Raw genomic sequence first — 27,622 nt, 5'->3', positions numbered from 1 at the left:
ACTGGTATTAGTGATAAAATTATTGCAAAAAATTTACCAAATACAAGTTCAACTTCAAAAACAGTATTTATCTATCCTAGCAATAACTGAATAGACAATATAATTTCAAAAAGAATATCAACAAATATTCTAAGGAATCTAGAAATAAACATAAGTGAAAACATATAAGATCTTTATGGGGAAAAAATTTTAAAGTCTAATAAAAGAAAAAGAAAATGATCTTAGTAAATAGAGATGATATTATGAACATTCAATTCTTCAAAAATTGGACTATAAATTCAATGTTTATTGAAATTACTGTATGATTTTTTAAAAAATACTTGATATTCTAAAATATTTATGAGGAAATAAATGTCTACTACATAGCTAATTTAATTTCAAAAAGAAAAAGTAGAAGAGAGGGACCCCCTTGCCAGATACTAAGATATACATATGCTGCAAAAATAATAAAAACAAGGGAGCCAACTGGAACAGAAGAGAGAGCTCAGAGGCAGTCCCATATGCAAATGGGAACTTATGCAATAAAGGTGATATTAGATTCATGGGAAATGATGAGTTTTTAGCCTGTGGAAATTGATTATATAGAAAAAGAAATCTGGCTCAAAGGTGAACTCTAGTTGAATAAAATATTTATCTGTCCAGAAAAAAATGATAAAGATAATAGAAGAAAATGGAGAAGCCCACCCCGTGATTTAGAGATAAGAAACAATTTCCGGAACTAAATCTCCAAAGCAGAAATTATAAGGAAAAATTAATTTGACTAATCAACTGAAAATTCCTCATCAACAAAGGATATTATGGATAAAGTTAACAGATAGATGACAAATTTGCAAGAGTAAAGTATCACTTGTGACCTGCAGCAAGCCTGAAAGGTCAAGTATTGGGCAGGTTGTAGGGACACGGAGAGACTGATCATGGCATAGAAATGGAAACAGGCCTTCTGGAGGGTAAGCTGGCATTATTTAATTCTACCAAATGAACCCATATCCTATGACCTAACATGTCTAATGACGGGTATATATTGTCCAGAAAAATCAGATGCAGATTCATAAAGAGTCTGAAGCACTATTTGCTTTAGTCAAGAGTTGGAATAATCAAGATGTCTATCACTGGGTAAGTAAACGGATGGAACACATGACTGTACATCAGTGAAGAGTAACACAGAAGGTGTGCACATAACAGCGTGGATGTTTCCTTCTTAAAAATGTGGAGTTCACATAAAAAAGTTCAAAGAAAAAAATCTCTAATACAATACAATTTACATAAATTAAAAGCACATGTGTGCATAACACAACTGCATATTTTACGATAATCTAAATGAAAAGATACACATTAAATCATTTTCGATAGCCTTTGAGGAGCAAGGGAATTGAATGGAGAATGGGGATAAAAAGGGTTGCATAAATAGTTGTGGGAGACTTGCACCGACTGCTGTTGCAATTCTACAAGAATGGGGATTTTGGACTGTGGTGAGTAAACATTTGTTGAATGCCTGAATGTGACATGACTTGAGGAATTCAATTCCTTTTATCTCTCTGTACCCGACTTCCAAATATTAGGTTGTATCGTATGAAATTGCAATTTTTTTATAGGTCAAACATGACCAAATATCAGCAATTTCATATAATTCAATCTAATAGGAAGGGAAATTTGAAAACAATGGAAGGTACTTGGGGAAATACAAACAACCACTGTAAAGACTAGTGGGAGATAACATGAAAGGCAAACCAACCTTGATTCCACTTTTTCATAATTACCTAAAAACCGCGTACATTGATATAGTTAAGATGACTGTCCTTAAAATAAAGTGCCCTTAAGACTTCCATCAATACTATTTCCTCAAAATGTCAGCCACATATTATACTAAGGAATACAGCACCTGCATCGTTTATCACGCTGATTTTTTTTAATTGACAATATTTAAATGGGCCATTTAAAGATTTTTCACCATGAGAAGATTTTTCAGAATTTACAATGTAGTTTATATAAGATAAATTCTGAAAAACATTAGGGTCAGTCGCTTCTGAATCTCTTGAAACTATTAAAGGCACTTGTACATTCTTTTTTTGAAAACCACTTTATTATGATAGAGATACAAAACGTTGTACATATTTAATACATACAATTTGATCAGTTTGGAGAGAAATATACCCGTGAAACCATCACTACATTCAAGCCATAAACACATCTATTCCTTCCAAATATATATGTATGTGTATATACATACACATGTATGTATATGTGTGTTATTTAGTGATAAAGACATTTAACATAAGATCTATTCTCTTAGCAAATCTTGGTGTTATTAACCGTAGCCACTATTCTGTATATAAAACTCTAGGACACATTCATCTTGCATAACTGAAATTCTGTACCAGTTGACCAATCCTTTCTCACTTCCCCTTCCCTGAGTCCCTGGTAACTACCATTCTATCCCCTGCTTCTGTGAGTTTGACAATTTTAGATTCTCATGTAAGTGGGATCGTGTAAGTGGGATTTGTTCTTTGAAGGAATTTTTGATTTTAGAGAAATAATTGTTCAGTGGACAGATAAAATGGGAAGAAACTGAAAGAATATACAAGATAATTATTCTTTCAATGTTTTCCCATTTCCTCTTGCCTGTCTTCTGAACAATTATTTCTGTAAAATTGGGAACTTCTTAAAATATACCCAATGTGTTGTCACTAGATGTTATTTTCAACTGAGGTGACCTGAGTTACCTTTTATAACTAAACTTTTTGCGGTCGTGACTAAGTTCTTCCCAGAAAACTTCCCCATCATGCTCTACGTCATGGCTTGGTAGCTTAGGCACACTTGAGAGCTTTGTTTTTCACTCAGGAACTATTCCATATTGATTATTGTAATGAAATAGGTGTTTTGCTTCCCACGAATGAAGAAAAAAAACTAAGGGAAAATAATATCTTCATTTGTTGCAATGATTATATTATTCTTGAATAAGTGGAAAGTCAAGAAAACAGAATACCACTGAGGATTAGTTTTGTAATGGGTCAAAGAATTGAACTATAATCACGGACTGAGAAAACCAGATGTAGCTTGTGTGATCCCTAGCGAATTAAGCTGTTTCCAATTCTTTTTTGAACCTGCACCTATTAAATGAAAATCTCTACTTGCAGCAATAAAATGATGCAATCTTCGTTCAATGGGATTTGATAATCATAAAGGTCAGAGAAAGGCAGCTCAACTCACTTTACTTATCTTCAGGATACTTTGAGTGAAATGACAGCTTTGATGGAAATTTTACCTTGACAGTGAAGCGTTTTTTCTTTGGTGGATTCCAAACTGTGCCAGTTGAATGAATGAATGCACGCAAAGGTGATAAGGATGTCACCAACACGTATGCTTTAAGAATCACAGATAATTCTTCCGTTCTGAAGATTGTGTCATGTGGAGCAAGGACTGTTGTTTGATTCCTAAAAAATAAACCATCATAGTTGATGCTCCATAACTCAGGGTATGTCATTTGTGAATTACCTTGAAGTTTTGTACACTCATCTGTCCTTTATTGGACCCCAGCCTTCAATGTGTGGGTTTCCTTCAACAATTTCACTGTTTATTAGCATCACTATCAGGGGATATACAGGTACATGGAGAAGGGATCAAATTAATTAAGAGTTCTCTACTCTGGTAGACTTTAATTAAATTTCTTTTGAAAGAAAGGAAGGTTGGAAAATAATACCTAAAATAAGGTTTAAAGATTTGAAAATGTGGACTACTACTCAGCCATCAAAAAATGAAATCTTGCTATTTGCAATAATGTGGATGGAACTAGAGGATATCATGCTAAGCGAAATAAGTCAATCAGAGAAGGATAACTATTATATGATCTCACTCAAATGTGGAATTTAAGAAATAACAGGAGATCATAGGGGAAGAGAGGAAAAAATAAAATAAGATGAAATCAGAGAGGGAGACAAACCATAAGAGACTTTTAATCAGAGGAAACAAACTGAGGATTGTTGGAGGAAAGGAGGTAGGGGGGTGGGGCACCTGGGTGATGGACATTAAGGAGGGCACGTGATGTAATGAGCACTGGGTGTTAGATAAGACTGATGATCACTGACCTCTACCTCTGAAACCAATAATACATTAAATGTTAATTGATTGAATTTAAATTTTTTAAAATTATCGAAAAAAAGATTTAAAAAATGTAAATTGGTCGTGTATGTATGATTACAACAAAGGTAATACAAATGAAGGAATAGTGAAGATATTTTCCAGTCCTACGCTGACCTGCCTTTGCTCTGTCTTTTCCTTGACAAGAAAAAAACAGTCTATTTTTCAATGGCGAACAGGTCACCAAAACTATGACAAAAAACATTCCTCACTAGTCTGATTCTATCCAATAACTGTCACCACGGATAACTGTGGGTTGATTTAAAGGATAAAGTATGAAGATCATACTTCAGTCTACAAAGGAAAACTAACACTAATAGTTTGTGATGAAACAAATATACTTCCATCATCAAAGATACCAAATGTTTAACTATTTGCTTTTTGCATGATGTTTCTATGTCTCAAATATCTAAATTTGATCACTGAAAAGATTGTGCTATTTCAACTTTTGAAGTTTAGGCAAGAAGGAGATGCATGTGATTCTTCAATAAATACTATTAACTGCAGAAATACTACCTAATAATTATAAAATTAGATGGGGTAAACAATTTTGTCTCTTGGATAAGATTATGAAAATCTTTTAATTTTTCACTATAATTTATCTACATTACAAAATCATTTTCCTGGAGGTAACTTAAATAATTTGGTACCCCGCAGATGCATCCTTAGATTCTAGGATGCATAAAAAAAAAATTAACTAGAAAAAAAATTCATTCAGCCATACTCATAGACTAGGGCAATGTCATTTGAGTATAAAATGGAAGTTAAAATTTTATAGTCCCACATTGTCAAGGTTTCAAATTCAATTTCCATTAATGTAACTTCCCAGATAAGAGTCCTATTTACCCATAGAATGTTTATTCTAAGGCAGGAGAGGTTTGAATTAGTCTAGAAGAAAATCAATGATGGCATTCTTTATTAAGAAGACATAATTGAAATTTTATGTAACAGAACCTAATAATTCAAACATGGAATACCCTCTAGATATCTTCAGGGATTTTTCCCTTGTTAGCTGTCTCTAAATATGCATGCTGGATATAACAATTCAGAATGATTAGCTTACAACTGTTCACGTCGCCAGTCCCATGGTTTCCACATATGAGGCTTCACTGCTTTTAAAAGGTGACTGGAAGTGCTTGGCTTTGACTGTATGCTCTGATCCAGACACACAGACGGGCTCACCGGAAGTCGCAATTCTGAAAAAAAATTCAAAAGAGCAAAAACCAGTCATTCTATTGTTTCTTTTCAAAATGGCTCCAAAATAGTGTTTGCTGTGTTCATCTACAGGGTCTATGGGACATACACAACCAAGTTGTTTCCCCATTCTGAATCAAAGTTAGATCCACTAAATAGTGCATGTTTAGAGATGCCTTTTTTTTATATATAGTTTATTCTCTTCCAATAGACTAGGAGAGTCTTGCTCAGAAAGGGAGGTACATACGGTGTCTCCAACTGTCCTGCACCAGGCAGATCTATCCTCCACACACACAAGAGATGCACTCTTAAATATGGGGAATGGCTGCGGGAGCTGACTTTTGCTTGTGGTAAGAACATTACATGGACAACTTGAGTTGATTTCGGGACAATCCTGTCCTTCATGTGCTACAGACTCTGTCATGCTTCATGATCTTGGTCCTTTACTCAACAACAGTGCTTTATTATTCTGTAAAATATTATTTAATAATTTTTAAGGTATCTAACACTGAAGACCAACAGTACTGCTGTACTCCAGAACACTCATTGATATTTAAAAAAAAATAAATGTATTGAATGTGCATGGTTAGAAAAATCAAATTGTATAGGATGTTATCAAATTGGAAGAGAAAGGAAGCATCCAGCGATCCCCACCCTCCCCAATCTAGGACCTCTCTCAGTCGCAGCCAAAGCCTAGATATTCACTTTTGAAGTCTGAATCAGTGCATGATGGATACAATGTGTATAATTCTGCAATATGTAGATTGATATAAATATCAGTATATCTATATAACTTATATATGCAGGCATTTCTGCTTTTTAGATTATCCAAAAGAGACATTATGGTAGTCCCCTTTATCTATAGTGTTGCTTTCTTGAGTTTCAGTTACCTGTGCCATTCACCTCCCTTCACCTCATCACTAGGCCTGTTAGCATCCCACATCATCACAGGGACCAGTGCGGTACGTAACATACTTCAGGAGAGCCGGACCACATTCACATAACTTATCACAGTCCAGTTGTGATCGTTCTTTTTTATTATCTGTTATTGCTGTTAATCTCTTGCTGTGCCTAACTTATAAGATAAACTTTATTTTGGTGTGTTCATATAAGAAAAAACATAGTTCATACAGGGTTCGCTACTACCTGCCATTTCAGGCATCCACTGGGGGGTTCTGGATTGCATCCTCCACACATAAGGGGGAGTTATTGTATAATGGTCCAGGTCTGGCTTATTTACCCCCCCACTCCATCCTCGAATCCTTCCCATTTGTGCCTATATAGAATTAATTACATTAACCTTCTTAATGGCTTGGGGTGTGCTGTTAAATGAATATACATTTGTTTTAATCACTCTCTTACTGCTGTGTATTCAGATTATATTTGTGGCATTTTTCTTTTGTTATTTCAAAGATACTGCAATGAATGCTCTTCTAAATCTATTGTGGCGTACTTTTACAAGTTTATCTAGGGGCAAATTCTAATCCGTATGGGTAATTGCCAGATCAACAAATAACCGCATTGTGAATTTGATAGGTATTACTGAGTTGGCTTCCAAAAAGGTTGTCCCGATTTCCACTCCCTCCAACAGTGTATGAGAGTTGTTGTTTCCTTACTGCCAGGTCGCAGTGATTTATTTTTAAATTATACAACCTATCTAGCTCTCAAAATGGAACAAAGCCTTTAAATTATTTTTCCCCCTTGTGCACGTTTCATCAATACTAACATAGTCTAATTTAAAACACTTCACACTCTTAAGTAAAAGTCAGCAGAAGTCAAGCTGTTCAATGTATTCCCATATCTCATTATTTAGCACAGTGTGATCTTTTTCAAAAAATGATAGCCTATTTGTAAGGCTTCCTTATTAATGAAGTTCTAATACATCATAATAAAAGAAATACTCAAATTGCTTGTTTCTGGAGGTGACAAATGAAGAGTCATTAAGGTAATTTCTTTTCTTGGGAACCACAACTTTAAAAGACTTGAAATGTTTATATAATCCTTTAAATTTACAGTAAGAAAATACGTTCTCTTTTTTTCACTAAAAAGACTTTTTTTTTTTTTGTAGAATTTATTACTAGGAAAGATTTTCTCTCTCCAGAAGAGCTAATTTGTGGCCTTCTTTTGTATAATACGAGAACAGTGTAATTTACTCTGATTTCCTTTTTATCCTTACTGCCAGGAAGCACGGCATTGATTTGAAGTCCAAGCAGAGCTGACTTTGGAGAAGCTACCCCTATTAAGTGTTTCACCAAGGTAGTAGCTCAATGATTTTCAGGAAGTAGTAGTCAGCAAATATGTCAAAGAATAAACAATTTTATGTCACTTTTTTTTTTTTGCCTTAGTTTATGTGGAAGAGCCTATAACACAGAGCAAGTGGAATCCAATATAGGAATTGTCAAGAATGTGTCAGAGTTCCACATCAGCCCCTGAAACTGTGGTTGAGCAATGGAATTTAATATCGATTAATTTTTACCCTTTGTGACATATATATATATCACAAAGATAATAGTTATAGATAGATAGATGATAGATGATAGATAGATAGATTAGTGTATTACATTAATAGATATATTAATATGTCACAAAGATTTTATATATATATATACCTTTCTATTACTTTATTCCAGGTTTGGAATTTACTCTTAATGATTCTAACCTCCTCCCCCAAAACAAAAACAAAACAAAAAAACCTCTAATTAGATGTTCCCGACATCTAAAATAATTCCCATTTCCCTTGATTACAGCCAAAAATTAAAAATAAGCTCCATTAATACCTATAAAAGCTGCAACTACATTTTTTTGGAACCACGATAAATAATTGTGGAAAATCTTAAATACCCTAGTATCTCATTTAACATAGTCAAAGAATTGTCAGAAGTCACTATTCCTTTCATCTTTCATTTCCCTTTTCTATCAAGGGCTCTCTCAACAAACCAGTCCAATCCACTTGTGTTAATATTCCATGCCCCCCTTTTCCCTTTACCACCCAACACCCACAGGAACCTAGAAATCTTCTATAAACAACGTCAAAACTAGCTTCTGTTTTTGGGAGAAATTTGAGAGATGGGTTTCTATGACAATCTTTTAAATGGCCTTGTAATTCATTAACACATGTTTGTTAAATATTTTCAGAAAGTAATTAAATGTGGAGGGCCTACCATGTGTCTCTAGGGCTTCCCTACTGCATAGTATGAAGAATGAATGAATAAGCAGATATGGATGTGAAAGATCTCTGTATTTTTATTGACCGACTACTCTCAGCTTATTTAAAGAGCTCTGAAGCCTGTAACTTTACCACTTACCCAGGGTAAAAATGAACAATTTTTTAAGGATGCATAAAAACCGCTTTTCTCCTGCCTTCTAGAATCTGGTTGGCCAGGCACTCGGTACCTGCTGAGTATGGTGCAGCTTTAAGAAAAGAAGGATTAAACCAGAACCACAAGATCTGTATTTTCATTTTAATTCTTAACAACCAATGTTAAGGGGTATGTGACAACATCAAGGAGTCCTCTAGAATCCAGAATGTGATCTCCCAGGAATCTCCTGATGTCTCATCACTGAACACCATGCTCATGCATTACAAGTGCTCAGAAAATGTTCTAGCAACGAGCTAGTTTGGAGGGAGGTGGGGGTTAAGTCAATGTGTGCTTGGAGACCAAAATGGTATTTAAATGTATTAAAAATATTTTATTTTTTTCCCTTCTACATGACATTTAATTATGTACATTATAGGGAAAGACAATACACTGGAAGACTAGCAAAGATTAGCAGACTAATTTATACTTTATTTGATTTAATGTTTTGCCCAGAGCTAATAATTAATAGGAAAGTAATAGTGGAAAATGTAATTATATTTCATGAATGTTTGAATATTGTCTTGAATTTCATATTAGGAAGCTAAACTTAGCCAGGATTTTCTTGTTTTAAAACTTCCAGTGAAGATAAAAGGTCTTAATTAATAAATTAACAATTAGTTTTGAGATTAAAAGTATAAGTAAGTACCATTTGTGGATATATTAATTGTTCTTTCTGCCCAAATTCATTTACAAGTCTTAATCCTTAGCCTGCAGGTAGAGATATGCTAACATTCTTGCAGAACTTACATACGTAACAAATATAAATTAATATATACACAAACTAAAGTCATAGCTAGGGAAAAACTGAGTCAGGGCCTTGGGAGAAAATGAATGGATGGCATGAGTCAAAGGGGTAAGTGAACAGATTGTTAACCAAAAAACTATTACAGAAGGGGCTGTTAAAGGATGGTAGAGTTAGAGGGAAAAATAGGTAGTGAGGCTCCCATGGCTGATGAAAGGGAAGCTCTTGCCACCCCTAGCCCAGAGGGTGGTGATTACAGAACTAAGCAAAGAGCGAAGCTGTGGGGGAGGACACTGAGTACGAGCTATGGCCACAGGCAGAACAGAGGCACTTCCAAGGCACGGTCTGGCAGGGAAGCATGTAGGGGATAAATACCCCAAAGTTCTCTCTTCCTGAACTCTGATCTCCTACCAGAAGTCAGGGGACAAGGGAGCCCCATTGACACAGTCTGTGGTAGGTAGACAGCTTCCTGGGGAAAGGTCTAGAGTGAAGGAACGAATGGAGAATATCCAGAGCAAACCCTGCATTTGGAAAATACAAATTTTTGCCCTAGTTTTCTTCTTATTGGCCACATGTCCTAGAAACAATCATATATGTGTACATGTGTGTATGTGTGTGTGTGCACGCACATATGGGAAGAGTGAATATTACTTTTGATCTCTAATAAGAGCATTTTTACATGATAGTAGGGCATGGCTTAGGATGAACCATATGAAACTGAGCTCTGTTAGATAAAAAAGTGGTTTAATATTGATCAAATATCAGCAATTCATAATGTTTCTCTTACCACATCGTGATGACTATTGAAGGGAAGTAAGATAGTACATAAATATACTGCCTGTGAAAGAGGGCTCCAGTGGCTAGAATGTCTGTGGGTAGGAATGACGAAAAGGTGCACTGGTTAACTTTATGTGTCAGCTTGACTGGGCCAAGGGATACCCAGATAGCTGCTTAAACATTACGGGTGTGTCTGCGAGGGTATGTTTGGAGAAGATCAGCGTTTGAACTGGTGGGCAGAGTAAAGCAGACAGCTCTCCCGGTTGTGGTTGGGCATCAACCAATCTGCTGAGGGCCTGAACAGAACGAAGAGGCAGAGGAAGATTGAATTTGCTCTCTGACTGATTAACTGAGCGGGGACATCAATCTTCTCCTGCCCTAAGAACTTGGTTCTTAGGCCCTCAGACCGGGACTGGAATCTAACCACTGGCTCTCTACACGGCCTGAGTCTCCAGCTTGCAGATGGCAGATCATGGGACTTATCAACATCCAGAATCACAGGAACCAAAACATTACAATAAATCTCTTTCTCTCAATGAATACATAAATAAGAGATAGATGAGATTAGATAGATAGATAGATAGATAGATAGATAGATAGACAGACAGATGATAGACCGATCTTCTTTTCTATTTCCATGGAAAACCCTGACAAGTATGAGGGACAAACTTGAAATCATTCAATGAGTACCTATATGCTTGGAAAACAATAGAAGCATAGCCCAAGTCCTGCCAATTCCTAAAAGAGAACAGATATCTTCACCTCTGAATCTGCTTCCTTCTTTGAATGATGATGAAAAAGACAGCTGTAAGCATGGTGGGTACTAAACAAATATTTACTGGATGAACAACTAGATGATTTCTGAGATCCTTTATAATTCTTAATTTGTCTTCCTAGGTGAAGAGTTATGTGATAATTTTTTTTTTTTTTAAAGATTTTGTTTATTTATTCATGATAGACACAGAGACAGAAGCAGGCTCCATGCAGGGAGCCCGATGTGGGACTCGATCCCGGGACTCCAGGATCATGCCTGGACTGAAGGCAGGCGCGAAACCACTGAGCCACCCAGGGATTCCCTATGTGATAATTTTTAAAATATATGCTACATATGACCTAATGGACTAGATACGTGGCAAGAGTCCTGTGAATTCAGGTATATTTCAGCAATTCTGAGTGATTCCCAAGGTCAACCAGTTGCCATTTGATTTGTGTGAGGCCCAATAAACCGCATTGTACAAAAAAACCACATTGTAAAAGAAAGGAAAAGAAAAAAGAAAACCATGAAAGAGAAGATCACCAGCAGACAGCCAAGAGGAAAGCTATCCATTTACAGGGACATCATATAAGAGAGGGATTTGGGGACCAAGGCACATTTGCTTCCCCAAACAAACTGAACCTGTGCCTTGGGAAGACATGGATGAAACCAATAAGGCACAGTTCTGATTTGTCCAGGATGTTGCAGTATACTTGCTATCCAATACTCTCCCCCACCTATTTTTTAGGATTTTATTTATTTATTCATGACAGACACAGAGAGAGGCAGAGACACAGGCAGAGGGAGAAGCAGGCTCCCTGTGGGGAGCCCAATGTGGGACTTGATCCCAGGACCCCGGGATCACGCCCTGAGCTGAAGGCAGACACTCAACCACTGAGCCACTCGTGTCCCATTTAACAACATTTTACAAACAACATTCCAAAGAACATTTATTTAAAAAAAAATCCTAATTCTTGTCTATTAATGAATTCCTATTCATAATTACGACCATGAACAAATTCCTTAACTTTTCTAAGTTCAGTGTCTTTATCTGGAAAATGAGAATTTAACGGTAGTAATAATAATAAGAAGAATGTACCTCATATGGATGCTGAAAGAATTAAACATAAAATTTTCTTTAAAGAGCTTTGCACAGCACTTGGCATATATTAAATACTCAAAGAATGTTAAATAGCTACTACCAGAAATACTTTAATATAACCCTTTTCTATAATCTAGGAAACCTGTTTATAACTAGAAACTTCACAAAGTGTAACTTAAATGTTATTCCTTTTGAATTTATTCAACACTAAGGGCTTCTCGTCACTGCTGACTATCAGACAAAGGCTAACCTATTAAATCCTCTTTTATGTGATTCTTAAACATGTGACATTTGACATTAGCCGCTTAAGAACGAAGCAGGAAATATGTGATAAGCACAGATGTGTAGATCAAAATAAAATGCAGCAATTTTATTTGAAGTAGCTTGTAAAGACACACTGGTTTAGTGACCTTCCTCATGTTTAGCCTAACGATCTCCCAGCAAAGCAGTTCATTTCCTGATGTTTCGTGTGTTGAAAGGAGTTCTGTGTTGAGGCTAGGTTTCTGTGGATGGGGTAGGCCTAGGGCCGACCTAGTTTTGCAATAGTTAAGTCTATTCCTCTCTGTTTTGTTCAGGAACAGATTTTTTTTTTTTTTTCACAAGCAACCAACACAACTCTCAGTCAACAGAACTAGATCTTAGTCAACAAGTTTATGACCCACAGACAAAAGTCACTAGACTATTTCAGACCTACACCTGATCTTAAATGGTATAATTTGAGGATCTACATGCTCCAAACACATCAATTCCTTAGCATATTTTTGTTTTCATTTTATACAAGTGGCATTACTCCTACATAATTCTAACCTTAAGCCAAGCAACTCAAAATTCCTTTCTCAAGAGTTGACATTGTTATGTTACTACCTGTGTGGATCTGACACCGATAGTTTACTCTCTATAGTTTCGGAATATCTTTCCCATGTTACCACCAAAGGGTGCATCAAACCACACATACAAATACCGTAGTACATCAGTACAGTAATTTGGGGGGTGAGAGGAAGAATAACTTGCATTTTATGTTGTAAGAAATAAGATGCAGTCCATGTCCTGATGTAAATGGAGATACAATCTGACCCATAAAAAATGACCAGATCAATAACACGACAATGTGCTTGAAAGAAGTAGTCATTGTATAAAGTTTCCATCAACTAACCAACCAAGCAATCAAATGCTTGTTGAGCACTCAGTAAATGCAAGCCATAAATGTTCTCCTTTCTGTTCTTTTTCAGTGGAAGTGTCAAAGCCATGCAATTGTTACAAAAACAATTTTCCCCGTGGACTGCTCTATGTTTTGACCATGACAACATAAGAACCTTGAATTCTGTTCATTTTCCTTGGTAATAAAAGCTATGTCTAGGCTACTACTTCAATTTTCTTGCCCCTGTGATTTCACTGCAATGACCAAACAGCATGAAAGATTGTTTTATTACTTTATGGCAGCTTAATTTTGCTTTGATATTTTTCTGCATGAATTTTCCAGGGAAAAAGAAAGAGGAAAAAATGCTTGACTAGTTCAGCAAGACCAGAGATGAATAATTCAGTATAAATTAATGAGCATCATTAATAACAATTTGAAACACAACCTCCGACAAATATTAATACATAGAGTGCAACAAATATGATAATAGAATAGCTGTCTAAACCCACCCATTGTGAAAATAAGTTAATCACTTTATTAATATTAAACTTTTTTTCAGGAACATTTTCTAGGGTAAGCCATGAAATATTATTGATATAATTTACATCAGAATAATTAATGACTAACTAAAAATTTGTGATTCTAAATTCTTTTTGAGTATATTGAAGTCAATCCTAATTTAAATATATGACATAAATATGGGGGGGTCATTGCCCCTATTTTAAATGAAATCATGCATTAACCTATTCCTCCTTCAATGACAACTTCACAGACCAACTCAATCTTCAATTTTTACCCTATGTTTTTGGTATAATAAAAGGTGCATGGTATTACGGTCAATCCGCTTCTCTACTATTTATAAATAAATGTATATGTGAACCAAGTACATATTCAGAATATCAATATTTTCATAATATCTGATTCCAAGATTGAGACAAAAATATAAAATACACAGAGACTAGAGCCAGTTCCTGAAATGAAATTTAATGAGGGCCTGAGATGCAAATGCCAGAAATAGGTCAGGAACATGGAAATATGTCAGAGAAGATTTTTGGTTTGGACACTGAGCAAACATATTTCCATGGAACCATTTTATCTTCAAGTTCTTTCCCCCCTTCCAAATGATCGGTGAAATAAAATTGGAGTCTGTGGAGGTCAGGCTTGGCTGAGCGGCATCATAATACAAGAGTCTGCTCTCAATACAGATGAGGACACCGAGGGCAAGGGTCAGAAGCCGGGCAGTACCTGACGAGTTTCTGAAATAGTATCTCAGTTTTCAGTTTTCAACCTTAGCTAAGTAAGCCAATGGTCAGTCAGGTACATTTGACCTATTTTATACCTTGTAAATAACTACAGAATTAACCAATTACTTGAGCCAAAAGGAGAGGGGCCTTCCTATCTGAAGTGCTAAAAAAACGTTAAAAACCATTAATTCGGGGTTTAAAACTTTAGGTTTTCCTTTATTATTCTTGTCTAGATTTTAAACTCTGAAGTTAAGCTCTCTTTTCTCCCTGTAGAACTTAGGTCAGGACATTAAATTCAGATGACTATTTTCTATTAAGGACACTTTTTTTTTTTTTTAAGTAGGCTCCATGCCCAGCACAGATCCCAACTCGGCGCTTGAACTCACAACCCCAAGATCAAGACCTGAGCTGAGATCAAGAGTTGGATGCTTAATCAACAGAGCCACCCAGGTGCCCCAAGGGGTGTTTTTCATATTTTCTTTATACATCTCTTATCTTCTGTATTGCCAAGATGCTTTTAGTATATATGTGCATGTGTGTACATATATATATCTATATGCATGTATATGTACATAAATTACATAACATATTTAATTTATATATAACTATATATATGAATTATATTTCAGAGATTTAATGCACTTTAACTCAGACATCAGTTTCAACGTCAGCATTTTATTTCAATTAACCTCACTTGTCTGCATGTCTCTGAAAAGCAATCCCAGATTGAACATCCAGTTCTAAACTACCATTTAGATGCCTTAAAAAAGGGGGATGGTGGATAACAAGTAATTTATATCTTGTTTTTTTTTTTTCTTGCCAAATACATTGACTTCCTTCAGGAAAATGACTGTGGGGCACCCAATAATGAATGTCCAGTCCTTTTCAATAAATTAAAAATGGATATTCATTACTTTTAAAAAAATCCTGGGACCTCTGGCATCAGTCAGGTGTTCAAAGTTATGAGTTAACCAATCCAACCATTGGCTATAGTGTGACTCAATTGAAGCTGAATTTAAAAACTCGGGTGGTTGGGGTGTCTGGCTGGTTTGGTTGGTGGAGCACGCAACTCTTGATCTCAGGGTTGTGGGTTTGAGCCCCATGCCGGGTATAGGGATTACTTAAAATCTTTCAACAAAATAGAAGTTTGGATTGTTAAGTAGTATAAAAAAATTCAAGCTAGCTTTAAGTCAAAAGGGGAAAATATTGAGTAACTGTGAAAAAATTATCAGAGTACAGGTATTATTACCCTCTTCCTTTTTGATCTTTGAAAGTATGATACATACTTATGCGGGAACCATGTCTTTGTTATGTTGTTTGAAGGAATGGAAAGAAATAAATTTATTGTTTAAATTTATATAGAGTTAGGGGAGAGTGGACATGAAACCAATGAGGAGAGAAGTTGCCCAGGCATGTTTTAATGAGCTGGGGGGTGCGGGGGGGGGCTTTGCCCAGTGAGCAGTGAGGTTATAAAGGCAGAATTTGGAAGAAATTTCATTGTGTGATGAGTAAGGCTAATTTCCCCCCTTACTGTCAGTTTGTACCCACCTCTCCTTTCCTCAAAACAAAAACAGAAAACTATTTAAAAATTTAAACTATTTCTCAAAGCTTTTGAGGTCAGCCCTATTGCTGTTGGAATGAGTAGGTTTTATTTGTTTGTTTGTTTGCTTAAATCAACATAATGCTCAACATTCTCTCAAAAAGGTCATTTTTACTTAGGTCTTTGCCATTAGTGACTCCATCCCCTTTGCCTGACATGAGGCCCCTTAGCCAGAGAGGGCTGCAGAGGCAACCTGCTGTGAGGGAACAGAGGCCACTGTCAGCAAAGCAAAATCAGATTTAGAGAAAAATACATGTAATTTCTATGAGGAGAAAAGTTGAATTAAGAGTTGTTCATTCAATTTCATGCATTTGGAGTAAAAAAATGACAAAAGTTCACGGCTACTATTATCCATCAAATAATTTGCAATTCAGGTTTTCAGCGCAGTGCTTCAGACTTACTCACCTTGTCTGCAACTTGCCACTGCCCCAATTTCCCAGAGAGTTTTGCTCTTGACTCACCGTTTTCTTCAATCCCCCCCAATCTGTTTTTTATTTACCAAGTCACTTAAAATACTCACAGAATCTATTACTTCCAGGAGCTTGAGTTGACATTAGGGCACATGTTTCTGACTAGAAATTTTCGAGATTGACGTAAGACTTTTAGGTTTTTTAGTTGCTTTTTAGTTTTGCTTTTCCCTGTGAGCCATATTCTAGAAAATAAGAACTTTTCACCCACAAATGGCTTAAAATTTTGTTTCTGTTGCTTGTAAACAGCAAAATATCCTATTAAAACTTGTCCTTTAGGTAAAATTAGTCTTAATTAAAAACTCAGAGTACATCTGGTACATTGCTCATTTTGCTTTCGGCACAACACATGTGTAGATTTACCAATAAATCACGTAACTGGAAAATTTTAAATATCACTTTGTGGGTGGTATCTTTGCTTTTTATAGCCTGCTATGAATATAGTTTAAAGTTCTTTCCCTTAAATGACACCAGTTCTTCTAAAATTGGCTGTTGACTGCCCTACTACCCAGGACTGAGAGAGAAGGAATCTAGAAACAGAAACATTACAAAATACTGAACTGAAAAGACAAATTAGGCCAAAGACCAGTTTACTTAACCATGTCATCTTCCTCCTTTTCTTCTCAATTCTGTATTTAGATTCAAAGTAAACTTTCTGCTTCTGCAATATTTGGGACACAAGGACGTAAATAGTTGTGGCTTTATGTTTGAAGGATAAATGCACCCCTATTTCCATACTGTGCTCGATAGAAATATTTCAGGTCTAGTTGTGACACTGTTAGAACTCAAAAATGCTAAATGCCACCATCACGACCCCCAAGATTGGGAAAAGAAGGAAAAGGCACCTCCTTACGTTGTTGTTGCTCTTTTAAGCTCTATGGTTAATGAGAGATGATGACAAGACTGCTACCCGGTTATTATTTACCACCAGGGTGGAATGTTTAGTGTTCAACTGAGAGTTCACCATGTCTGGCCTTGACCAGAAGAACTGTGGGTGAAGCCTAGTAGTAAGGAATCTATACTAAAGAGAGAAAAGGTGGCTGGCAAGCTATGTCCAAGGGTAGTGGACATGAAAGAGGAGGGCGGCTTCTAGAGCACTGCTCCTCTAGACCATAGCCTGTCTTCCACTCCAGGTTTTGGTCAGAGCAAAAACAATACTAAGAAAATTTTTTCCAAAAATCTGAGAGGTTGAGAGTATAACATTACATGCAATAATTAAAAAAAAAAAAAAAAAAAAGACTTATAAAGAAGGATTTTAACTACTAATATTTTTTACTAGTAAGTCAATTTAGTTCTGGCCTATTTAGGTTTCTGAGACTACCAAGGGCCAATTGGCAAAACAGTGAGAGTTACATTGGGACGTGGCACCGACAGTTTCGGCAGCAGCCCTAAGAGAAGCAGGCACCGCACGAGTCGTGGTGTCCCTGACATGGGGCTGAGCCCTTGGCACAAAAAATGACAGGCACAGCAGCAGCAGCGGCCTCTGCCCTGTGGGGCACCACCCTCAGGGCACCTTTGGTGGTCATGACCAGTGGTGTACGTGGGCAACAGAGCAGAAGGGGAGGAAATGGTGGCCATGGTATCAAGGAACGAGAGGATTGCTTTTATGAGCACACAGGATGAGCCCTCGAAGACAGGGGGTATTTGAGGGCATCGTAATGATTAAGAACGCGACTGAAATTTAATAGGTAACATTTAATAAAATTTCATGGAATTGATTAAAGATAATTTAATAAATTTGATATTTGTGTTTGTGTGGGATAAAGACAATATTTATTTGGAAGGCATCGGTAAGGCGTAAAGTCCAGCATCTCTTTGAACAATCAGGCACCCGTTCTCACTGGCCAGTGCACACACCACGCCAGCCGTTACCATGTTGAATGTCACTCTGTGTACGCTAACAAGCTCTCCCTCATCCTGCATCACTTTTGAATGTCTCCCTGGACATTGATGTGGGTGAAAAGCTTGATGGTAATTATTTGAACCTAGAGATTGGCTCCATTTTGTTTATTTATTTTTTCTTTGTATGTATTTCTTTTTAAGATTTTATTTATTTATTCATGATAGTCACACACACAGAGAGAGAGAGGCAGAGACACAGGCAGAGGGAGAAGCAGGCCCCATGCAGGGAGCCCGACGTGGGATTCGATCCCGGGTCTCCAGGATCACGCCCTGGGCCAAAGGCAGGCGCTAAACCGCTGCACCACCCAGGGATCCCTATATGTATTTATTTTTAAAGATTTTATTTATTTATGAGAGAGAGAGAGAGAGAATGAACAGAAGAAGAGGATCAGAGGGAGAAGGATAAGCAGACTCCCTCCTGAGCAAGGAGCCCCATATGGGACTGGATCCCAGGATCCTGGGATCATGACCTGAGCCCAAGGCAGACACTTAATCCACCGAGCCACCCAGGGACCTCCTCTCCATTTTGTATATAAATTCTAAGCATTTTATCCAGTTTTAAAATACACTGAATTTTGCAAGTCCATGGTGAGGCAAGAGAAGATCATGCTTTATTTGTGAGTTTCTTGAGTTGTTCACCATTTTGGAAAGGTGCATCACCAACAGCGACGTGACCCATGGAATCTTAGTTTCCTTATGATACAACTGCACCAGTCTGAGTTTGTATCTGTCACATTCGTAGTGGTTCAAAACATGAGTGGGAGGATTTGACAATTTCACTACACTTTATGGTGTCATTATGCCTAAAATTTACATATTACACTATAAATTGTGATAAAGTCTTTCCTTTTATTTGTCCTTTATATTAAAGTTTGGCCATTACACTGGCTTGTTGAAATTGTGTGTACAGGTCAGTTAGAGATATTTACCTTCCAGACGAACCAGAGGTCAACAAATATATTTGCTATTAAAAAAGAACAGGGGCCTGATAGGAATAAAAAGATGACCCAAAAGTGACTGGCAGCAGGACTTCGAGATGAAGGGGCCTGAAGATAGTGAGTATACGTGGTGGTAAAGAAATATATTTGTGACTATTTTAAGATCCTACTTTTATCTCCACGTTGGTGAATTCTGGAAAACATGCATCTTACCAAACTAGATAAAAGTAGCAGTTAGTAATCATCAACTAATATTTATGAAAATACTGATTAAAGCAACAATCATAATACTAAACACTTGTGGGTTGCTCATTCTGTGTGAGGCATTGTTCTAGGTACTTTAAATGTATTAACTCATCCTATCCTCTTACGAGTCCCAGGAGACAGGGTCATTATCGTCCCTACATTGCAGAGAGAAAACTGAAGCACAGAAAGGTAAGAAACTTGCTCAAGGACACCGGACTGTTAGGTGGCCAAGATCGGATTCACACATATGCAGTCTGGCTCAGTCTGCACCCAGCTACCATCCAACAGCAGATGTGCAATCAGGTCAAAGCAATTACTTGTTCTGAAAACAACATGCAAGAACCATTAATTCCACAGAAATCATATATTTCCCACAAAACGTAATTTGGTGCTACTTACACTTATTAATCCATATCCCCCAGATTGGTGTTCATTAACTAGTTTGACTGCACAATCAGGGAATTTAAAAAACCTTCCCATGAAGATCAGAAAAACGGCTTCAAAAATCCAGGACAACTAATTCTTGGCCCTTCAAAGTGGCCCAAGATGCTTATTCTAATTCCAAAGGCCTAGTCCTGAGCCCAGTGGCTGCACCCACACCTGAATCACCACTAACCCCAACCATATGGCTGCAGTATGAGGTTTGTCATGGTAGATTTTCTACTCTGCCTAGAAAGGTTGTAGATGGTTTGGGGAGCTGAGCCCAGAGTGGGCACATCAGGAAAGAGGTAACAATGGAGACATCGAGAGGACCCTCCAGAGGGAGTGACAGTAAGTGCTGAGGACCCAAGCTTCTCACTACCCAGGACTGGCAATTTCTATCTGCTACTGAATTCTCCATTAAAAAACTAAACCAAAACAAAACAAACAATTTTTGCCTGTGCAAATTCACATCACATCTGCTTATGTGTAAATATTATGATAAATAAGAAATTGAAAAGGTTATTTTAGTTGATGGAAGAATAATCATCATCATAATAAAATGAGAAAACAAGTTCAATTTCTCATTAGGCCCAGATATTAGCTTTCTTAAATAGCTCCTTTCTTATTTTCTTTTAAGACAAGCCCGAAAATACAGTAGAGTGGCTCAAGTGTATGATAAGGGGTATAATATAGTATGTTAGATATAGATCTGCTGCTTTCTCGTTATGTTTCCCAGAGGTTCTTGGTACTTCTATTCCTGTATCTAAAGGAGTCGTGATAGTATTTGTCCCAGAGATGGTTATAGAGACTTAAAGGAACATGTGAGGTGCTTGACAGTGTCTGACATATAGTAAAAACTTAATGTTACCTCCTGTTCTTATTTTAGGGTAATTTATCTATAAAATAATTCTGTGTCATAAATCAAGAAGCCCCACTATAATTATCTACCAAAAAAACCCGACACTTAACACTTCTTCTCTGATGACTGTCTGTATTCAACCTCTCACTCTAGGTAACACTTGCCTACTTCTTTCCATCTCAGAATGTCTCCAAAAAGAACAATATATGTTATTGTGACAGTTCTAGGTCAATGTAGAAAACGGAAAGCCTCATTTAATTTTCCTTTCCAAGTCAATTCATGGACATCCTGAATAATATAGAAATAATGCCTTACATATTACTTTTATAGATTTACAATACATATTCTTTTATAAAGCATTTTCATGACAAGTCTATGAGAACAGAATGGTCAGTATAATTGTTTCTGTTTTACAGGCCTGGAAACGAGGCACAAATGGACTAAGTACTTCTCCCAGAGTCACACATAACTATAGTTAGCAGTTGGGTGGGACTAGAATTCAGGTCTTTTCATACCTGGGCCATAGGATTCCTGACTTATGCCTTCACTGGGTGGAAGGTTAGAATTCTTACCAGTATATGCCTTCTTACAGATGCTCGGAAATGTGTGAGGCAAAATGGACCTTCAAAAGGCCCTCTCAGTGGATGTCGATGAATTGCCTACTTTTGTCCTTTTCGGAATAAGCTTACCCTTTGATCTGCTACACATTTTCTCATAAAATGATTATCAACATTGGGATTTTACTGCTGCTATGACTGTTTGATGTCATTAATTAAAATGACTTAAAAGAAAAAGAAAATTGCATTATTTTACCAATAGATGGTGCTAAGAGAAGTTTAAAGAAAATGGTCTTAAAAGTCACTGATGTAATGAATCAGGATTTGAAAGAGCTGTACTATATAATAGAGTCTATGCTTCTTTCCCAGACAGAAGCACACCCAACTCATCATCAAAGCATCTTCCAAAACTACCCCATTCATTCACTTAATTATAGTTCTGCCAAGACATGTATCCTTTCTAATCACAACCTCAACTTCAAATGAAGGCTTCTAAGATTCTATTTAGGAAAATAAATGTATTTGCTGCAACTCTCATTTTGGGTCTTTATCAATATATTTTTCAACAGGATTGTCAGATTGCAAGACATTGGATGCCTGTTAAAATGTCTTGGTCCTAATAAGTTGTATTATTAATTATTATGGTTACAATGGGAAATTCAAGAGACTAGTCATAACAAGAATCCTCTTCCCATGAATAATGTGTTATACAACATACCCTTTATGAGGTTGTGTGCATTACAGTTCATGCATCACTTTACTGGGCTTTTATTTCCTAATGTTGGTTATATCTTGCAAATCGAAAGGGAAGTGCATGGTCCTAGACTTTCATGAAAATGAATGAACAAGGCTATGAGCATGGTAAACTTACTAACAATATTTTTCTTTCACTACAGTTGCCATTTTGTTGTTCAGTAACTCTACCACCAAAAGGAGACTGGGAGAGAGAGATTATTTTGAAGTTCCACACATTATATCCTCCAACGCCAAACATACACACACATTCTCCCTTGATAGACTTCATTAATATAAAAATTAAATGTATATGTTAATGTATATTTATATTTATGTATATTCATCTATCTAGACAGGCAGATAAATGAATAGATTTAAAAATGCATAGACAAAGGAATCAAAATTACAATACGGTTCTCCTTTGCTTATTGAGTTTACTCACAGATCAAGTATGTAACTGTCAGGATGAATGTTCACCACTTCAGCAGCTAAATCCTTGAACCTGATTTCGTTCTGCAACCTTCTTAACCCAGCTCCTATAATCCCCAAACAGTGCAGCCCTGATGGCTTAAAAATAAGAAGTTTGGCTACACCTGGTAAGAACTTTTTGGTCTATTTTGAAGCAAGTTATGTTTTTCAAGCATCTTATCAAGACTTTAGATCCACTGCTAATATTTCTGTTACAAGCAGAGTGGCTCACGAAGAGTTGAGGTGGGGAAAGCATCACAATCACTGCTTGGGTGATGTATTTGTTGAGGAAAATGCCAACAAACATAGTATAGTTTGTTTTAGCAGACTACATACCAAGTCATGGGATGTGTGTGCACATGGCAAGATATAAAGCTACTGATTGATAAATGCAGGCTGGGATGACAGAGTAATCAAATCAATCAAGTACAAATATAGTTTACTCAGTTTTCATTACATCATGCAAAGAAACCCAGTTTTATTGCTCAAGGTTCTTCACAGCCTAACAGGCTGTTTTGGTTTTATTTAGATGCAACGCTACCCGTCTATTTTATCATCAAAATAAGTAAGTAGGGGCTTGCCACAGAGATTTAGACAACAAAAGTGAATATCACTCTTTCCACCTCTTCTTTTATGATCCGTTGAAAATCAAAATTCATAATCAGAATCATACATATCGTAGGTGTGCTATGCAATGTTGCCTCTGTGTGTAACAGTATTTGGCACACCACAACACGCTCCAGGTGACATAAATGGACACACTTCCATGGTGGCATGACGTACAGAGGTTGAAAACCAGTAGAGACTTACCAAACTTGCCCTGCTGAAGAGCAGAGGATCAATCAGCTCCCTCAGCTAGTTGGTCTTTAGCACAACTTCAGAGATGTCAACGAACTGCTAAGTGTTTACTGAAAAATGGACATGCTGTCCCTTTCAAACTGGCCTAATGCCAAATGTGTAAAGTGTAAAGCCACAAGTGACAGAAGATCAAGAGATAATTTCGGGTCAGTGATCTTGGTCCAGCTTCTCAAAGAGAAGACAACAAAGTGAGTCTCCTAAAGCTCACACTCATCGACATACCCCGGTGCTAATGGCCACCGCTGCCCTTCCCTCCATCTTGCTAGTGGCCAGGCGTGAAGCACTACACATTGACAAGCTTGTTTCTTACTTTTTAAGAAATGCCAAGTGGAAGGAGGAATTCCATAGTTTCCAACCAACAAACTATATACTACACAGCAGATAATCTTTCCCACTTTCAAGGAAATGGAGCTGCTATCATTTTCCAAAAATCTCCATTTGATTTTGGCTGCGACTAGTTAACGTAGAGATTTATGTCTCACAGGCAGGGCTGTGAATTTTACAGTCAGGTCAGACTGTGTAGGTGATTGCGCATTTGTAGGATTCAGCAGTTTCCATTAGGTTTTGACCGGTCGGCAAGGTATCTCAAATTCTTACCAATAGAATTATTCATTTGGGTTGAATTATGTCCTGTGGGGGGAAGTACATCTGAGAGAGGAAAGCATAGAAGTACTAATTAATTGATTAAGTTATGTGGCTTTGGAGAGCAGAGGCAAGGTCTGAGAACATGTGAGAACTGAGCTTTGAGGCAGGAAATAAGAACTAAGCAGAAAGACCAAGCCACATATGGGCCAGCAGAAGGGCACCTGGGTATCCAATGGACAGTGTTGGGCTCTGGATGCTGAAGAGAGAAAGATAAATATTCTCTAACTTCAAGATGATTTGCAGTGGGGGCAGGGGTATGGGTTTATTCTGCCTAAAGAACTCAGTGGGCTTTATCATAACCAATCAAGTTGTTTTGTCTGTCCAATATCGCTTCCTTCCCTTGGAGATCTGTCCTCCTCTCTCCACATGGTGGAGAGATGGGCTGGTGAAACCAGCCAATCACAGTTCCCTGCCTCCTCCGGCCAGCTCTGGCTGTTATGAGTTGAATTGTGTCTCCTCAAAATTCATATGTTGAAGTCCTAACCCCCAGTACCTCAGAATGGGACCATATTTGGAAAAGAAGGTCTTTAGAAGGATGATTAAGTTCAAATGAGGTCGTTAGGGTAAAGGCAGGAAGAGGAGAGGACAGTTAAGTGTGTTGAAGGGACAGAGAAAGGAGGACCTAGGCTTGGTTGAAGGGATTAAGGGAGACCGGGCAGGAATATAGACTGCCTCAGCCCTTGGGGGCCTTGACTACCATACTGAGGAGCTGGGCAGTGGGGTGGGGAGAAGGCCGCTCCAGACTCAGGGTGTCTATGTGCATATACCACTTGTTAGATGTGTCATCCTGAGAAATGTACCTAATTTCTCTACCCTTGAGTAGAAGTGGAATAATAGTATCTCCTTATGGACACATTGTGAGTACTGAATGAATTAATATATGTATGTTTCTATGTGAGCATATATTTTTAAGACCAAACATTGTTAATATACATTTTATAAATGGATATTATATATGCACAGACAAAACATTTAATAATATAAAGTAGATTATGTATAGCATGTACAGGGGTCACTCTTATTTCTAACTCAACAATATAAACACTTTTTTGTGCCAATAAATGTGAATTTCCATCATTTTTAATGTTTTCCACTGATAAATATCCTGTAATCTGTTCATACTTCAAGTGATTATGACTCTAGTATGTAAAAACTACACATTAATAGGGAAGGTATGAAAAATTATGTAATTACACTACATTTACATTTTTCTCTCTCGGTTTATCTGTATTTTCTAATTTTTTCATAGTGAATGTGTATGTAGGCATAATGAAAGGGAAAGGTAAAAGGAATCTTAAAAATGCATGTTTGATCATTCCAAAATTTTTATTTCTGCTTTCATTAACTTCCCTCTCATAGGCTGGCCAAAAAAACCTGCAAAAGATATAGGAAGGAAAGAGAAGAATGTTTCTAACTTTCATACTTGGACAAAGAGAATTGTGACAGTATTTTCCACCCTCACTGACTGTTCTTAACTATCTCTGTTCTAAAGTTCCTTATCTAAAGTCATGACTCCAGACTGAAGTCTCACTGGGGTCAGGTAGGTGTCAGGCAAGTTGCATCTAGCCCCGCCCCCGCCAGGGGATGATAAAACAAGAAAGGAAAGGATGAAGAGAGTAGGATCCTGCCCATGATTGATCAAAGCAGTTCCATTTCTCTGTTAAATAGGGTTTCTGAGATTTTTGTAAGATGTAGAGTTTAAAAAAGAAAAGTAATCCCCCTAACATTCACTGCAATGTAGATCAATGCTCTTTCTTTCTGATTTAGGTTTTCTGGCCATATCTCAGACACCCTTGCTTGCACAGGATCCACCAAGAAAAGTGCTGAAGCACAATAGTCAGCCAGAAGTACTGGATTTCCTCCGCTCTGAATGTAGAACCAATAAGATGAAGAAAACTGCCCAGAAAGCTAAGCTCTAAGACGTACTAAAACATTACTGAGTGGGAAAGAGAGTTCTCACTACTGTCTTCCTACTCCATCCTTCTAGTAGTCAGCACTTAGCTTACTAAAGAATTTTTTTCACTTTAAACTTTTTAATATTTCATACAGCAATTATGGTGCATTCAGGAACCCAACCCCAAACCCCACTAGGAGGGCTCCCCACTCCAGCCCCCCAACCCCATTTGAGGTCCCCAGGTTTAGAGTGGAGGATGGAGAGGTAACCACCCATCTGGAACTGACCCCAGAGACTGTCTCTGCCTTGCCTCACCTTCCCCAGGGGTTAAGGGATAAGGTCTGGGTACAGACCCCCATGCCCCCCTCTGCTCCTGCTTGTGCACACTATGGCTCTTTGAAGAGTTGGTCAGTTCCTGGCAGGGTCCCTACTCAATAGCACTGAGTGGGACAGGGGCAGGAGGGTTGGGCTAAGGAGACCCTGAGAAGGAAGGAGGCCCCAGTTATGGGACTGCAGGAGGGAAAGAGTAGGGGCCCCCCCATCTCATCCACTAAAGAATGGTGAACAAATATTTAAAGACCTTTGAGTTGAAATGGTAGGACAATCAGAGCTTACCTAAGGGAAGTACATGTCCATGCCTGGCCTGCATGAATGGTCAATCAACTGTGCAAGAAAGTGTTAAGCTTGTCCTTTTAGAAAACAATGGGGTGATGAGTCTTTTGGCTACAATGGTCATTACCTAGAAGCTGAAACGACCTTATATAAATTATTGCTATCTTTCTGCCTTGTGTATCTGTGATAGTATAACTGCTCTCTAGTTCTTTCGTAAAAGCAAATATTTCATTACTTAAAATGGGCAGTTTTATCTTGGAGGAATGTGACAGTATTTTCAAATTTGCCTGCCCCTCTCCTTTCCCCCAGGTATCAACTCAATATTGAGCTCCTAATGGGTAAAGAAATAAATCCATCCAAGCTTTGCCAAGACCCCCTGATGCTGGGCAGGGCTCTCCTTTTACAACCCTGATCCCCACCATTATCATCCTCTCTGGTCTTTTGTTCAAAAATACCAGAGCGGCTGTTGTAAACCAGGAACTACGTCCAAGGCACGGACCTTGAAAAGTGAAAAATAAGGTCCTATTCTCAGGAGGACTCAGTCCTTGTGGGAAAGCAAACACATCCAAATACAGCCAAGAGACCATGTGACTTGGCTACAATGGCAGTTGTCACATGGTAAAATAGGAACACAGAGGAAAGAAAGCGTAAATCTCAAAAAACTGACTTCACTTGGAACTACTTTTCAGTAACAAAATACACAAAAACGGTCCTAGTAATTATTTCTGGGTGGTGAAGTCAGGATATTTATTTTCTTCATTTTAAAGACAATATACTCAACTTGGAAGGAATGTGTCCTTGTCTCACCACTTGACTTTTCTGGGACCTACAGCAGAATGACAGATTAAGCTCCATTCCTGGTCTCTAACTTACTTAGCCCAACTGATGGCTGGCTAAAACTGCAGCAGACATTCTTTTACAAACCCCATCCAAACCATCAGCACATCTGGCTGGCTCTTCTTTTGAAATACATC

At 37.5% G+C, this 27,622-nt stretch overlaps 1 protein-coding gene across 1 annotated transcript in view; it reads right to left on the bottom strand.

Moving 5' to 3' along the window:
• The window catches only part of CPED1 (cadherin like and PC-esterase domain containing 1), a 261,375-nt gene that overhangs the window by 166,846 nt on the left and 66,907 nt on the right, over positions 1-27,622 (bottom strand). Inside the window, exons 5-6 of the mRNA XM_038557483.1 lie at positions 5,198-5,330; positions 3,263-3,431 (exon numbers count right to left, since the gene is read on the bottom strand). Of these exons, the coding sequence (XP_038413411.1) occupies positions 3,263-3,431; positions 5,198-5,330 (302 nt within the window). The remainder of the gene's footprint in view (positions 1-3,262; positions 3,432-5,197; positions 5,331-27,622) is intronic.

Source organism: Canis lupus, chromosome 14 (assembly GCF_011100685.1).
Source record: "Canis lupus familiaris isolate Mischka breed German Shepherd chromosome 14, alternate assembly UU_Cfam_GSD_1.0, whole genome shotgun sequence".
NCBI lineage: Eukaryota > Metazoa > Chordata > Mammalia > Carnivora > Canidae > Canis > Canis lupus.
This window is presented reverse-complemented; position numbering and strand designations above follow the sequence as displayed.